The sequence below is a fragment of the Hydra vulgaris genome, chromosome 09, assembly GCF_038396675.1.
Source record: "Hydra vulgaris chromosome 09, alternate assembly HydraT2T_AEP".
Taxonomy (NCBI): Eukaryota; Metazoa; Cnidaria; class Hydrozoa; order Anthoathecata; family Hydridae; genus Hydra; species Hydra vulgaris.
Genome location: NC_088928.1, coordinates 23,134,825 through 23,148,727, shown reverse-complemented (window position 1 = coordinate 23,148,727; position 13,903 = coordinate 23,134,825). Strand labels below are relative to the sequence as shown.

The following is a 13,903-nucleotide window of genomic DNA, read 5'->3' as shown; positions in this document are numbered from 1 at the left end:
TCACAATATTCTTTCTTTACTTTCACCATTTCTCAAATTCTTTATTAAATTCAAGACATTAAATGCGCACACTAATGCCATTTTCAAGTATAAATATAAACATAAGTCTATTAAAAGCAACCAATTAAAATTACTGAAAACATCCTTACCATGCCGGAAAGTATCATGCTACTGTCAAACCTAAGCTTACAAAAAATATTTTGGTTAAAACTTTTGTGCAGTTTTAAATTTAATAAAGAATACTGAAGAATTTTATATGTATTTTACGTGAAAAAGGTTATTCATATAGAAAAATTTCTGCCATGTTTTTAGCAGCAGAACTCAACAAAACAAAGGTAAACAAAATTATTTGAAACAAAAAGAAAAGGAAAAAGTATGCAAAATTATGATTTGGCCTCATCAACTTTTTATATTAACATTTTATTCTTTTTATATATTTAAAATCATCCTAAAATGTATTGCATTTACTGTTCCTTGCAAATATTACACATGAGCGGAGACTTTTGCACGGTAGTGTATATATATATATATATTTTTTTTTTTTCGTATGGGCCTTTACATAAAGCATATATGGTAAAATCCCGCATATATAGGCCTTTTAATAAAAATTCCGCGTGGGCTTTTTAGAGCCACCACGCCCCTGATAGCATCATTCAAAACTGTAATTTTATACTAATTGAACGATTCATTATAATTAACTAGCAGTAAGCAACCCGTAATACGGGTTATTAGTAATTAAATTATTGCTTATAGTTAACAACAAAAAGACTACATTAACATCAGTTAAATTCTTTTTAAAATCTGTTACACACAGCAGGTACCATAAAAAGAAAGTCAAGTAAAGCCAACACCTTAAAAAAAAGAAATGAAAAATAATTACAATTTTTAATTACAATAGTATCATTTGCATTTTATAGTTAGTAGAATTAGGATAATAATATAACAAAAAATATAAAGAATTTAAAAAACAGCTATAACAGCCCAGCTCTATCAACACAAAACACAGAATAGCGCATAACATAAGACATTTGTAAGCACACATTACAGACATTACTATGTCTCTCCAAAATAATTAAAAAAGAAAAGAATATAAAAAGGCAACTTAACGTAAAAATACTACCAAATAACACCACAAATTAATAAGATATTTTATCAACTAAAATACTTGAACTAAAAAGATTTTGTTTATTACAATATTGAACGATTATGGTTAAACGATTTGAACAATTATATCATAAAATAGCAAGCAACTCGTAAAATATTTTATATACATGGTCATTATCAATTGTGGTGTTAAGAAATACGCAAGAGCTCAGTAATTACATGTTTTATTGATGTCCATATACTAATTCTCATTTAACTGATCTGAGAGAGAGAGAGAGAGAAAGTCTTTCCAAAGCAGCATATTAAAAAAAGTAAAAAAAAACATGCAATAAATAATATTAACTAGTTTTATTAAGTTAACAGTAAACAAAATTATTTTTACCTTTATTATTTGAAGTTCGAGCTTCTCTCTAACTGTTGACTAATGATTAATAGAATTAATTTCATATCATTAAAACAAAATTAAAACCATGTTTCAACAATAAGCAAACTAACAAGTGATGACAAAGGCAACTAAAAAAAAGAACATAATTAAGTTTGAATTTATAAAAAAATTTAAAATCATTTTAATTTAAAACTGTTATCAACTGTTACTATAAATAGTAAAATTCATTCTTATTATTATTATAAAGTGTTTAAAATCAAATAAACAAACATTAACACTGCTTGACACTGAATTCTGGCAAGTAAGTTTTCTGCTCGTCGAGCAGCATTTTTTACATTTCAACAATGACTAATTTCATCTTGTCTAGCTCTATCTCTTTCATTTGGACAACAATTATTTTCGCCTATTAGAATTTACACAAATAAATTCTTTGCCTATTATTAGCCATTTCAATTTCACCGTATTCTTTAAACATACTACCAGTAATATTACTATTGTTACAATTGAATAATAAATAAATGTAAAAGAATATTACAAATCGTGATCTTTTCTAAAGAAAGACTATATATTAACTTAAGATTAATTGAAATCCATATCCTTTTTTAAATTGTTTATCATAAATAAAACAATGTTTATTTACATAAATAAATTGTAATTTAACAAAGAATCTAGACTACAACACACCATCTAAAAGTGTAAAAAATGAAGCAATAGTCAGTATATTTTACTCTTAAGTAATAGAAAAATAAAGGAATTCAAGAGTATGTGTACATTAACATTTTCTAAGAGAAAATATTCATATACAATATAAAATATACTGAGATATAGGCACATTTATGTATATAAACTTATTTGTCAACAAACTACTGACAGTTTTCCATGTTAAATACATGAAATATATAAAAATATAAAGAATATACCCAATAAAAAATATAGCAAACTTACTAAAATCAGTACCAGTTCTACTGTCTAAAATTTGTTATCATTATTAACCCTTCTCATAATAATGAAAAATAACAAAGTGATCTGAAGTGACTAAAAATCACTTCACCTAATTCCAATCTAAAAAATCTCTAAAAAATTTTCACTCTAAAATATAATCTTTCCAATTGCACTAAAATATTAAACAAAACTTGCTTAGCTAAGTTGCTTAGTTCCTAAAAATCTGAAAACAGAAAAGCAAAAAACCTGGAACAAACAATTTTTTAATTAAAACTACTATATTTAAACAAATTACATTAAATACAGCCTTAGGATATCGGACATTGTTGATGGCAAAACTACAACATGTCCTGGTCTAAAATTATGACCATTTCCAAGGTTGTTTACATGTTTGTGTAAGGCATCATACTGCTCGCATTTTTACAACTGACACTGAGCGACCTTCTAGAGCTGCTCAATGAATTTCTTCATCTTCCACTTCAGCTATGTTTTTAAATGCAAGAGCAAACAGGTTCTCTTCACTAATAATACTTTGCAATCGAAACATTAAATCATTTAAGCAAAGATCATTACCACGTTGTTGCATTTTAAAATTTACTGCAGCAAGTGGATCATAGATGTATAGTTGACAATGTCGGCAGAACATCTTGATTTGGGCTAAGATTAACTATATGATGAAAAACTTGACCACATATTCTAAAACATGGTGGCCCATGATTCATGGGTTGAACTACATTAGCTTTAAATGAAGCAAAAGAAAGACAAGCATTATAATTTCTAATATATTTTTAAAAATTCAGAATCGCATTTCTATTTGCATAGTTTCCTTTAAATAAATCTTCTAAATCTTGTGAAAATAATTAATGTTGCAACAAAACTACCTTTCCATTATGGCAACATAAAAAATGTGTTTCATCAGGAAATTTCTGAACACCACAATGCTGACAAATATAATTCATTTCTTCTAAATAGTTATAACCTGGATAGTATTACTTCTTGCTATACAATGCATTCTTTCGTATCTAGCAGCAATTCTAGCATTTTGTTGATTATTAATTTCATCTTGCCTAAGTCTATCTCTTTAATTTCTGCAACGATTATTTTTAACTCGCCTAACCAAGCTCTCCTCATTTGGGTTCAAATAATGCTGCTTGCCGAGCAGCATTTCTAGCATTTTATCAATTATTATTTTCATCTCGCCTAAGCCTATCTCTTTCCTTTCTGCGACGATTAACTTGCCTATTAACATATCCATTTTCTAAACTAAAATTTGCTTCTAGCCTAATATCATCCATTTAAACTTTACCTTTGATTGAAAGTAGTAACAAAAAATCTTAAACAAATCCTGAAGATTGTAACCTTTCCTATATAATTTTTCTACTCTAAATAAGACACACAAATAATTTTTACATAAAACAAACTGCAATTTAAAATAAATTATACAATAATCTATACATTTTTTTAAAATGACTTTAAAAAAATGTATATATCAGCTAGGAGATGTTTGAAAAAAAAATTAGCAAGTAATGATAAAAAATATTATTAAAAACATGCAGTTCTAATAATAAACATACTGCTAACACAGGAAAATTAAAAAAAAAACTTTGTAAACCCTTTTTTGCAAACTTAAATATTATTTCTTCAAAAAAATTATCAGTAAACGTTTTTAAAAAATTCACAAAACTATACAATATTTTGTTCTTCTATACCACATAAATACATCACCTGATAAATCTAAAATAAAAAATGTAACGAATAAGTAAGTAAATAAGAAAAACATTTCATACAAAAAATGAAAATCAATGCAACTTATAGAGAAAAGCTGTTGGGATATACCAGAGTAGTAGTTGTTAAATATTATTATTTCATGTTAGCTTGTAGAAAATAATTTATGTTGGTACATCATGATTTCAAAGTATTTATAGCAAAATCATGTAATGAACAGCGCTGAAGACAAAAAATCAAATTGAGATAAAACAAATTGTATATATGACAAAACAATTTGTCATGGCTTTTAGTTTATAAAATAATTTGGAACAAAATAATTTGTATTGGCTTTAAGTTATTAGTTTTATAAAAACAAATTGTATATATGGTAAAATAATTTGTCTTGGCTTTTAGTGAATGGTTAAAAGCAGTGAGATTTAATTATGAAATTACCTATTTATCATTTTTAACAATAGACACCAACGTAAAGGTAAGCCAAATCCGAATCGAGTGTAGGGGAGAAATACTCCTATTGAATTATAAAAATCCCGTATCCGCGTCCCGCATTGCGCCTAGAACTGTGATAATTTTACGTAAGTTATTTTTTGTAAACAGCATGCGTAATTTATTTAATGATATATTAAGAATATTCTTATTCTTATTATATCATTTATTTAAAATATTTTTCAAAATATAGCCTAAACCATAATAGTTTTTTAATTATAAAAAATATCCACATTTTATATTGGATATTTTATTGAGGAGATTTTTTAGAATTAAAACAAAAAAATGTAAAAAAACTTTTTTTCTCTATTTTTTTGTAGAATCTTTTTTGAAGAGATTATTTTTTCTTTAGGCAAAAGTTTTGTTTATTTGTTTATTAGAAGGGGCGGATAGGAGGGAGATAGGGGCGAACGTTATACCGTGGATACTCTACTTTTTGTATATCTATAGAAGAGAGTGGTCTAAAACGGGCCTCTCTGTTGAGACAGGCCCCCATCTCATCTAATCTTATGCTTAGCCAAATATTATTGAAATTTAACATTAGTATGTTGTTCAGCTAACCATAAGAAAACTATCCCCGGAAAGAAAAAAGCCCTGTTCCACCCTCACTGTTAAAATTTTTTTTAATCTATTCTTTTATAAGCAATATTGAAAATAATGTTTTTAACAAAATGTTGATCAGATATTATAAAAAGGTAACAACAAGAGGAGTACCGGATATGATATATTTGATATAATAAATAATTGTATATCATATATCTGGCCGAATATATCACTATAATATCCAACCGGATATATCATATGAATCGATGTATACAAAAACGTTCCAAGTCATAAAAACTGTTTTTTCGGGGAACGAGAAAAAACTTATTAAATCCAAAATTAAAACTTTGATAATTTAAAAAAATAAATTTGGGTGCTTTTTGACATCTTTAAGTATTAGATTTGTTAAAAAATATATCAAAATTTGTGATATTTATATGTGTTATACATAGTTAAAGTTGTCTGACTTAAAAATAGTTTTTATGACTTAAAACGTTTTTGTATACATCGATTCATATATCTTAGATAATCTCTTATTCCACCTGTACACATGTTGTTATGCTGTAGTAGTTTCTATGACTCAGTTACAGAAGAGCTTTGAGCACATTCTGTCTCAATTGAGTTTACTTCGAGTGTCAAATTTCTAATATGTTTAAGAAACAGATGGTTATTTATTATTAAAATATAAGTAACTGTCAGTTTTTGATTAAAACTCGGGTTTTATACAGGAATTAAATAAGGAAACTATTTTAAGCTAACACTAGGGCCCCTGTGAAAATGAAATGGGCCCCTGGCATCTCTCTTTTTATCGGTTGCTTCTTAACGTACGGTATATATGCACCTTTAATTTTTAGATAACAAATTGTAGAGCATAAATTATATATCCTTAAAAAAAATTGTTTTTAGGTTTGTGTGTGCGAGGCTAGTTGATTATACCATTTTTTGAAAAGGGGGATATTTTAGACCACTCTCCCCAAATATTTAACAAACCACGTTGTTTAAAAACTGAAACAAATTAGACCTATTAAACAGGCTATTTAAAAATGATATGATATTTTATTAAATTTGTTAAGTTAATGCCTGATTTAAAACTTAAAAAACAACTAGAATTAGACAGGTCCGTACCGAGCCAACTTAGCGCTTCGGGAAAGCAAGAAAAATTGTGCTCCCTTCCTCTTAAAAAAATTAAATGTTAGCGTCTTTAACTCTGACATAATTTTTATTTAAAGAGAAGGGGGTGCAATTTATCTCATTTACAAAACAAAAGAGCGCTCTTTTGTTCACTAAATGAGCTTTTATTAATTAGAGTTTATGTAAGGAGGCGGAATTTAAACTATTTTTCGTATCAACATCAAAGAGACCAAATTTATGCGCCCTCGGCCGCGGCCGGCCTCGCCCTCAGTACGGCTCTGTAATTAGAATAGAATGGAACTAGATTTTTCATGTCATTTAATGTTTTTAAAACGACTCGTGGCTATGAAAATAGCCGTTTTTTAAACTTGATAGGGTTGTATCATTGACTTTGGAAAGTATCACTGACATCCGCATTTTTGATTGAAATGTGGGCACACTCGCAATGATACCATTGTGGACATTTTGTGCATTGCACTCAATCGTTCTTTTTAGAGGATGTGTTCTTGCAAATCTGTAATAATAAAATATTAAATGTCATCCTTGTAATCACTACTACAATATCTATTACTACATCAATTTCTCAAATTTCATAGACAGCTATAATTTAGATATAACTGTAAACAACTCAAAGAAACAAGGAAACATGTGGTTATAAGGATAGGACCTAAAATGTAACAACGGTATACATTTATTTTTCGCCAACCAAATCGCATTTAATTCAAAGTGGACGAACAAAATAGTAAAGGAACAGGTTATTCTCTAATACAATATTGGAATAAAAATTTTAGCTTATTATTATGTTAAAATAAAACAAACACTTGCCCTGCAAATATAGTACAAACGTTCAAAACCACCTTCAAGGTTCTTTAAACACCTACCGCATAAAGTATCGTATAAATATTTACGAAATTGTACTTCATTAAATGGATCATTGATATTTTTTTCTGAAAACACAATTTTAAAGAAAGTTAAATAAAAAATTCGTGTAATGATGCATTTTTAAATAGTCGCAGACAAATTATAAGTTATGCAAACTATAATTAACAATTATAATTTAGTGAACAATTACAGAATTAAATTTATAGTTAATAATGCATAAATGAATTTATATATGCAATTAATTAAATATAAGCAACATAATAAAAAATTAGTCATAAAATCAACAAATAAAAAAACACTAATAAATAAATATTACACAAGATGCACTCTGTATGCAGAATGCATATTGTGTAAAAATAATGATACCTTCACAAAGTTGTAATGCATAATAGCATATGTAAACACCACAGTTGTAACTATCCTTCTGTAAACAATGACTTGGGGCTGAAATGACGGTTGGGTTTAAAATGTTAAATTTTAGTCGAAAAAGATCTTTAGCAACAGCAATCGATTTATTGTGTGTTGATCCACTCCATTGCAATATTATGCCAAATTATTTGGCATAATATTGCAATGGAGTGGATCAAGTACAGTTACTTCTTTTTTTACAACTTTTAGATATATTAAAACCCAATGAGAATTAGTTGGGTTAAAAGGAATAAGGACTTGTTCTATAACTTTAGTATCAACATCTCTCCATAAAAGCCGTAAACTTTTTGAACAGCTTAAAGCTAATGCTTCAGTTGGATCCAAATATTTCATTGAAGGGTACCTTTTTTCTAAGCAATAAAGAAAACTTCCTATGACTTTATCTTGAAGCCAGCCTTTTTGAAAACCTGGAGTGCTTTTTTTTAAATTAAAGGAAACGTCAGATGGTATATTGTTTTCTAATGTCAAAAGGGAAATAAAAGATATTTGGTGAGAGCCATGTCTAAATATATCAATAAATAAAAAAAATAAAAAAATAAATATATATATATAAATATATATATATATATGTATATATATATATATATATATATATATATATATATATATATATATATATATATATATATATATATATATATATATATATATATATATATAAACAAACACACATATATACAAATGATTTATATTTTACACACAAATATAACTAATATACTGAAGGAAATAAAGTTTATTGTTTTATTTACTGTCTAATATATAATCCATAACATCAAATTAACTTGAATAAGCAAATTTATTTAAAAGCTAAGATATTCATAGAAAAATTGAATAGTAGCAAGTATTTGAAAATGTATTTAAATAGCTTACGTAATGAGAGTGTTGGTAAAGTCACAAGTTTCAATCTTATCGCATATTATTGTACTTTGTTCATCATGAATTAGATCAACACGTTGCTGAGACAATTTCAGAACTTCTTTTTGGTTTTGAGCAGGATATTGATATGGTTTTGTTTCCTTTTTCCTATTTTCTTTTCTTGTTCTCTTAAATTTATTAGGCTGCCATTGATTATCCAACTTCTTATTTGGTTCAAAATTTAATTATTGTGTGTTATTGTGTGGCTTTACAGGTATCTCAATTGAATTCATATTTTTGATGGCTTCAGCTTGACTGATCATGTCTTCCAGTTGTCTGTTCATTGAAGGAAGTTACAAACTTATTATCATGGGATGAGAAATTAATGTAGATATTTCATCAATATTTTTTTGAAACCTTTCAGTCTCATTAATAAATGTTTGTGATTTTTGCTTCACTTGATTATTACCAGTATTAACAGCTAAAGATACTTTTGTGCAGTTTTTTTCTTGAGTTTTTAAAAGAAATGATCGTAACTTATGAACATGCTTGCAAAGGATTACGATGTCATTACAATTACACCTATATAAATGCTGACACAAACCATTACAGGCGGGATTTAGACATGATTCTAAACACAAACTTTCCTTACAAGTGTCGGTTAGAATGTCATTATTATATGTTACATCTTTTGATTGACTTTTAATTGTGTACTGAGTTAATGAACATTTAATAATACATTTATCTGAAATCAACATTCCTTTTTCATGTCTTTTTTTGTACTTTTTTGGGAGAGATATTGTTCCAAGATAAATGGTGTCTCTTTTGTGGCGCCAATAACTATCTTCCTCGATTGTTAAAAGTAAATTGATTAAATCGTCTAACCTTTTATTAGGTCGTCTTTCCATATAAACTGTTTTCAATTTGTTATGAAATGACTCACATAACATATTAGTATCTGTGTCAGCATGTTGAAAGTTGCGATAACAAGAAGCCCATTTTATATGTCGAGGTGCATAGTATGTAACAAAGTAACTAATGAAGTTAGGACATTTATGTTCATATGCCTTTACAAAACCATTCATAGTTGATAAAAAAACATCAGGGTTTTTTTTGTCAATGATTGTCTCTAAGATCCTAAAAACTTCTTCTTGTAAATTAGATGGACCAAATAAAGGAAGTTTATTGTGCCATGCACGTTTTACATGCCATTTGCATAGCAAGTGGCGCACATCTCCAAAAACATTATTAAAAGAATTCCAGCCTGACAAATCATCATCTGTCATAACCGCATTAACTTTTACAGAATGATTGCATCTCCTTTTTATTTCCTCTAAGAATGGTGTTATGGTTTGTTCATCTGCATGGTTAGAAATAAGAAAAGCTACTGGATAACCCCTTTTAAAATCATCTCGAACTAGCAAATTTACAAGAGGAAATGCATACTGATTGGTGCAGTGTGTAGCATCAATACAAACAATTTGTGATGAATGCTTTTTAAACATTGATAGTTGATGCTTTGTTTGTAAACCAACCACAAAGGAATCCTTATTAAGGTCAAAGTCGTCATACACTTTTTGGCCGATAACAGTTTGCTGTCCTTGTGGCTTATAAACCAGAATGCTATTAAAATCTTCAGACTTCAACTTTTGAACAAGTAAAAAAGTTAAAATGCTATCATCAGGGTGAAGCCCACATCCCTTTTTTACTGCTCTGTTGATATCAGAAATATTCTTTTTTGTAAGAAGATGTGATTTAGTTAAAACAGTATCTTCATCATTTCTATTTTGTCTGTCTCCAAAACTTTCCCTAAGATAGGTTGGTACATGGTATTTGTAATACTAACACTGTGGTTATGAGTTTTGATATACTGCACATTTGTGACACCATTTTTGTTTACTGTAACAATCATTCTGGCAGGGCAGAAGGCACCTGATTTAACACTCCCTCTGTAGTACCTTTTATTAGTTTTTCTTGCTGGTTCACTAACAGAGCGATGCGGTTTAGAATGACCATCATTTTGACAAATGAAATAACTTGTTTTTACATCTTTTTTTATATTTTTTCCAGTTAAAAAACTACCACTTTGTTTACTGAAAAAAACATAACTATTAAGTTCCTCCTTTTCCTTCCATGCTAAGAATTCAGATTCTGATAAAAAATTGTAGGATTCTTTGGAAAATATACCTTCATGACATTCCTCTATGTGTTTAACAAGTTTGACTTTTTGAAAAAATACTTGGCCGCAGTCTTGATAGTGAAATGGAGTTCTTTTATCTTTGGATTGATCATCTCTAAAAATGGTTTTATGTACCTGTAAAGCATGTCTTTTCATATTATCTTTTCTTGTAAATGACATCATACTAGCAGAACACATTAAACTAAAAACAACAAATTTTAATTAAGTCTTTATATACTTTAGTTACTTATTGACATCAATTAAGTATTTTACCTGGGTTTTTTTAACTGAATTTCTGTTAAACTATTCAATGGATCAATTGATGACAATGCTGAAAAAAAAATAATGTAATTTTTGTTTTTAATTCACCACAGAAAACCACTAAAAAGTTTCATAATATCAACAAAATGGTTCTTTTAACTATTTAATTTTAAAAAGGGGTGATTTACTCTCATACGAAAAAAATCCTTGAAAGAGGAGATTTGTTTAAAAAAAACTTGACAAAAGTAAAACTTACTCTTATAACAGAAACTTTAAAAAGGGGAAAATTACTCTTATATGAAAAAAATCATTAAGAGAGGAGATTTACTCTTTTAAATAAAACTTGACAAAAGTAAATATTACTCTTACAACAAAAACTTTAAAAAGGGGAGAATTACTCTTCCACACCGCCAAATAGTTTAATTTTATTAATAAAATGATTCTCTTTAATAATTTAATTTTGAAAAGAGGAGAATTACTCTCATATAAAAAAATCCTTAAAAGAGAAGATTTATTATTTTAAAAATAACCTGATAAAAGTAAAACTTACTCTTAAAACAAAAACTTTAAAAAGGGGAGAATTACTCTTACCACAGAACACCACCAAAAAGGTTCATTTTATCAATGCAATTGTTCTTTTTAACTATTTAATTTTGAAAAGGGGAGAATTACTCTCATATAAAAAAATCCTTAATTTAAGGATTTTTTTATATGAGTTTTAAAGCTTATAAGAGGAGATTTACTTTTTTATGGGACTTACTCCCACTATCGATATTACATAACAACTCAAAAAACTAAAAACCCTACCTTCATGAGGATTTATTTCTGCATTATTAACAAATGATAATTTATCACTAAGCTTGTTAAACATTTCTTTGTTTTCACAATAATTTTGATTTCACAATAAGTTTATTTACTTTAACAACACCAGGAATTCAAAAACTTTACTATTCACGACAAATTTTCACGACTAAAACATGCGACAAACTTTATGCAGGTCAATTTACGGGCTAATGTTTACGTCGGGAGTATTTCTCCCCTACGTAAAATTCGCCAAATCCCAGTGGGCATTTGACGTCCTAGGACGTTAGAAGACGAACAAATCTGTCCGGATTTCCGAGACCTAATTAGACGTCCTTGGAGGTCCAAATAGGTTGAACTTTGTCTTAATTTTTAATTTGCACGTCTACGGACGTCGAAGTATTAACACGCCTGCGCAAACTATTAACCGCCATTGTAATTGTGTTTTTGAGTATAATTATATACGCTGTTATATAACAGCGAGCTAATTGCAACATTGCTTGTTACAGTTGCTTACTCTGTCTTCCTACATTACACATTACTTACAGTTGATCATTCTGTCTTCCTGCAAAATTAAATAATGGAACGCAAAACGTATACGAAAAGATTTCAAAGAGATTCAAGTGAAAATTATCAAAGGTACAAGTAAATTTTGAGTAAAACAAAGCTGAATTTATTAGCATTTATTATAAATGTTAGTTGAAAAACTATGTAAGTATATAGTATATAAAGTTTTTTAACTAATATTTATTTCAGCTTTGTTTTATAGTCCATAGTTATAGCTTTATATTAGTATAATATATAGTATATTTCTAGTAGTATTTCTAGATTAAAATATCTACAGATTTATTAGACTAAAATATCTATACTAAAACTATATAATAGAGTTTTATTTATTTTATTCATTATTATTTGCAAAGTTTTTTTTTTAGGAAGCGCTTAACTAACTGGCGTAATAACCATAGTCATGTGTATGTAATTTCACAATGTATCGATTCCCCAGCAAGTAATTCAAATTTTAGTGAAAACTTAGCTTTAAAAACTTTTAATTATGGTTGTTTGTTGCAATTAGAAAGTGAGAATGAATCAAGTTGTGATCATCAGCCCAAAATAAATAGTGTTTTGCAATGTTTTGATAGTTTCATTTATCCTTCAGATACTGAATTTTGTGAGCTAACGGATAATAGTCAATCATTATTAAAAGACATTTGTATTTGGGTATTAAAACATTAAACTACACGAGAATATATTAATGACTTATTAACAATTTTAAGAGATCATAGGCACCAACTTCCAAAAGATTTAAGAACATTTTAGGAACAATGAACAAAGTTGATACAACCAAAATAAATGAAGGTGAATATAAACACCTTGGCATAAAGGAAGGCCTTAAAACAATTTTAAAGCGCAGTGCATATAACTGTGATGAAATTAAGCTACTCTTTAATGTAGATGGTCTCCCTATTTTTAAATCATCAAGATACCAATTATGGCCCATTACATCTCAATTTTCTGCTTTTCTTTTACTGTTGCCTTATATGGTGGTCAGAAAAAAACCAAATCCTATTGAGTTTTTAACTAATTTTACACATAAGCTAAAAGAGCTGCATAATAAAACACTTGTTTTATGTGGTAAATCCTATTATGTCTCAATCTTTGCAATACCATGTGGTTCACCTGCTCGCAGTCTTCTGAAGGGTATTGTACAACATAGTGGTTACTATGCCTGTGAGAGATGCGATGAGGCTATTGTGTCTGTTAAAGGTCATATTGTTATGGTACAATTAATAGTAATTTGGTTTTAAAACGAACTAATTATAGGTTATGTTCGGGTCAGTATGCTCAACTAGATAATGAAAACAAATCTCATCAGCATATAGTGACTCCATTGTATTAAATTCAACAACTAGATCTTGTTCAACAGTTTCCATTGGACTATATGCATCTAGTTTGTTTAGGAGTAATGCGTTGAATTTTATTGTATTTAAAAGGAGGATATCCACAGATATTTTCAGGAAGATTGGCTTCTGCAGATCTGATAGAGATATCTCATTGTTTAAGTGAACTAAAAGGAAAATGACCTTCAGATTTTGTGAGACAACCATATGAACTAACTGAAGTTATTCGTGAAAGGCTACTGAATTTAGAACTTTTCTTCTATATACAGGCATTGATGAACT

The 13,903-nt window shown here is 28.2% G+C and overlaps 2 protein-coding genes and 1 long non-coding RNA gene across 3 annotated transcripts; 1 reads left to right on the top strand and 2 right to left on the bottom strand.

Moving 5' to 3' along the window:
• Nucleotides 1-773: 773 nt before the first annotated feature.
• On the bottom strand, nucleotides 774-4,721 carry LOC136084653 (uncharacterized). The gene is made up of 2 exons (XR_010640723.1): nucleotides 1,487-4,721; nucleotides 774-851 (listed from the first exon to the last, which is right to left on the bottom strand). It is a non-coding gene; the product is annotated as an uncharacterized LOC136084653 (long non-coding RNA).
• Nucleotides 4,722-8,634: 3,913 nt separating this feature from the next.
• On the bottom strand, nucleotides 8,635-11,901 carry LOC136084652 (uncharacterized). The gene is made up of 2 exons (XM_065805070.1): nucleotides 11,730-11,901; nucleotides 8,635-10,992 (listed from the first exon to the last, which is right to left on the bottom strand). The coding sequence occupies exon 2, from the start codon at nucleotides 9,985-9,987 to the stop codon at nucleotides 8,836-8,838; it is 1,152 nt and encodes a 383-aa protein (XP_065661142.1). The 5' UTR covers nucleotides 9,988-10,992; nucleotides 11,730-11,901; the 3' UTR covers nucleotides 8,635-8,835.
• Nucleotides 11,902-13,045: 1,144 nt separating this feature from the next.
• LOC136085350 (uncharacterized) lies at nucleotides 13,046-13,528 on the top strand. Its single transcript, XM_065806649.1, has one exon. The coding sequence runs from the start codon at nucleotides 13,046-13,048 to the stop codon at nucleotides 13,526-13,528; it is 483 nt and encodes a 160-aa protein (XP_065662721.1).
• Nucleotides 13,529-13,903: the final 375 nt, after the last annotated feature.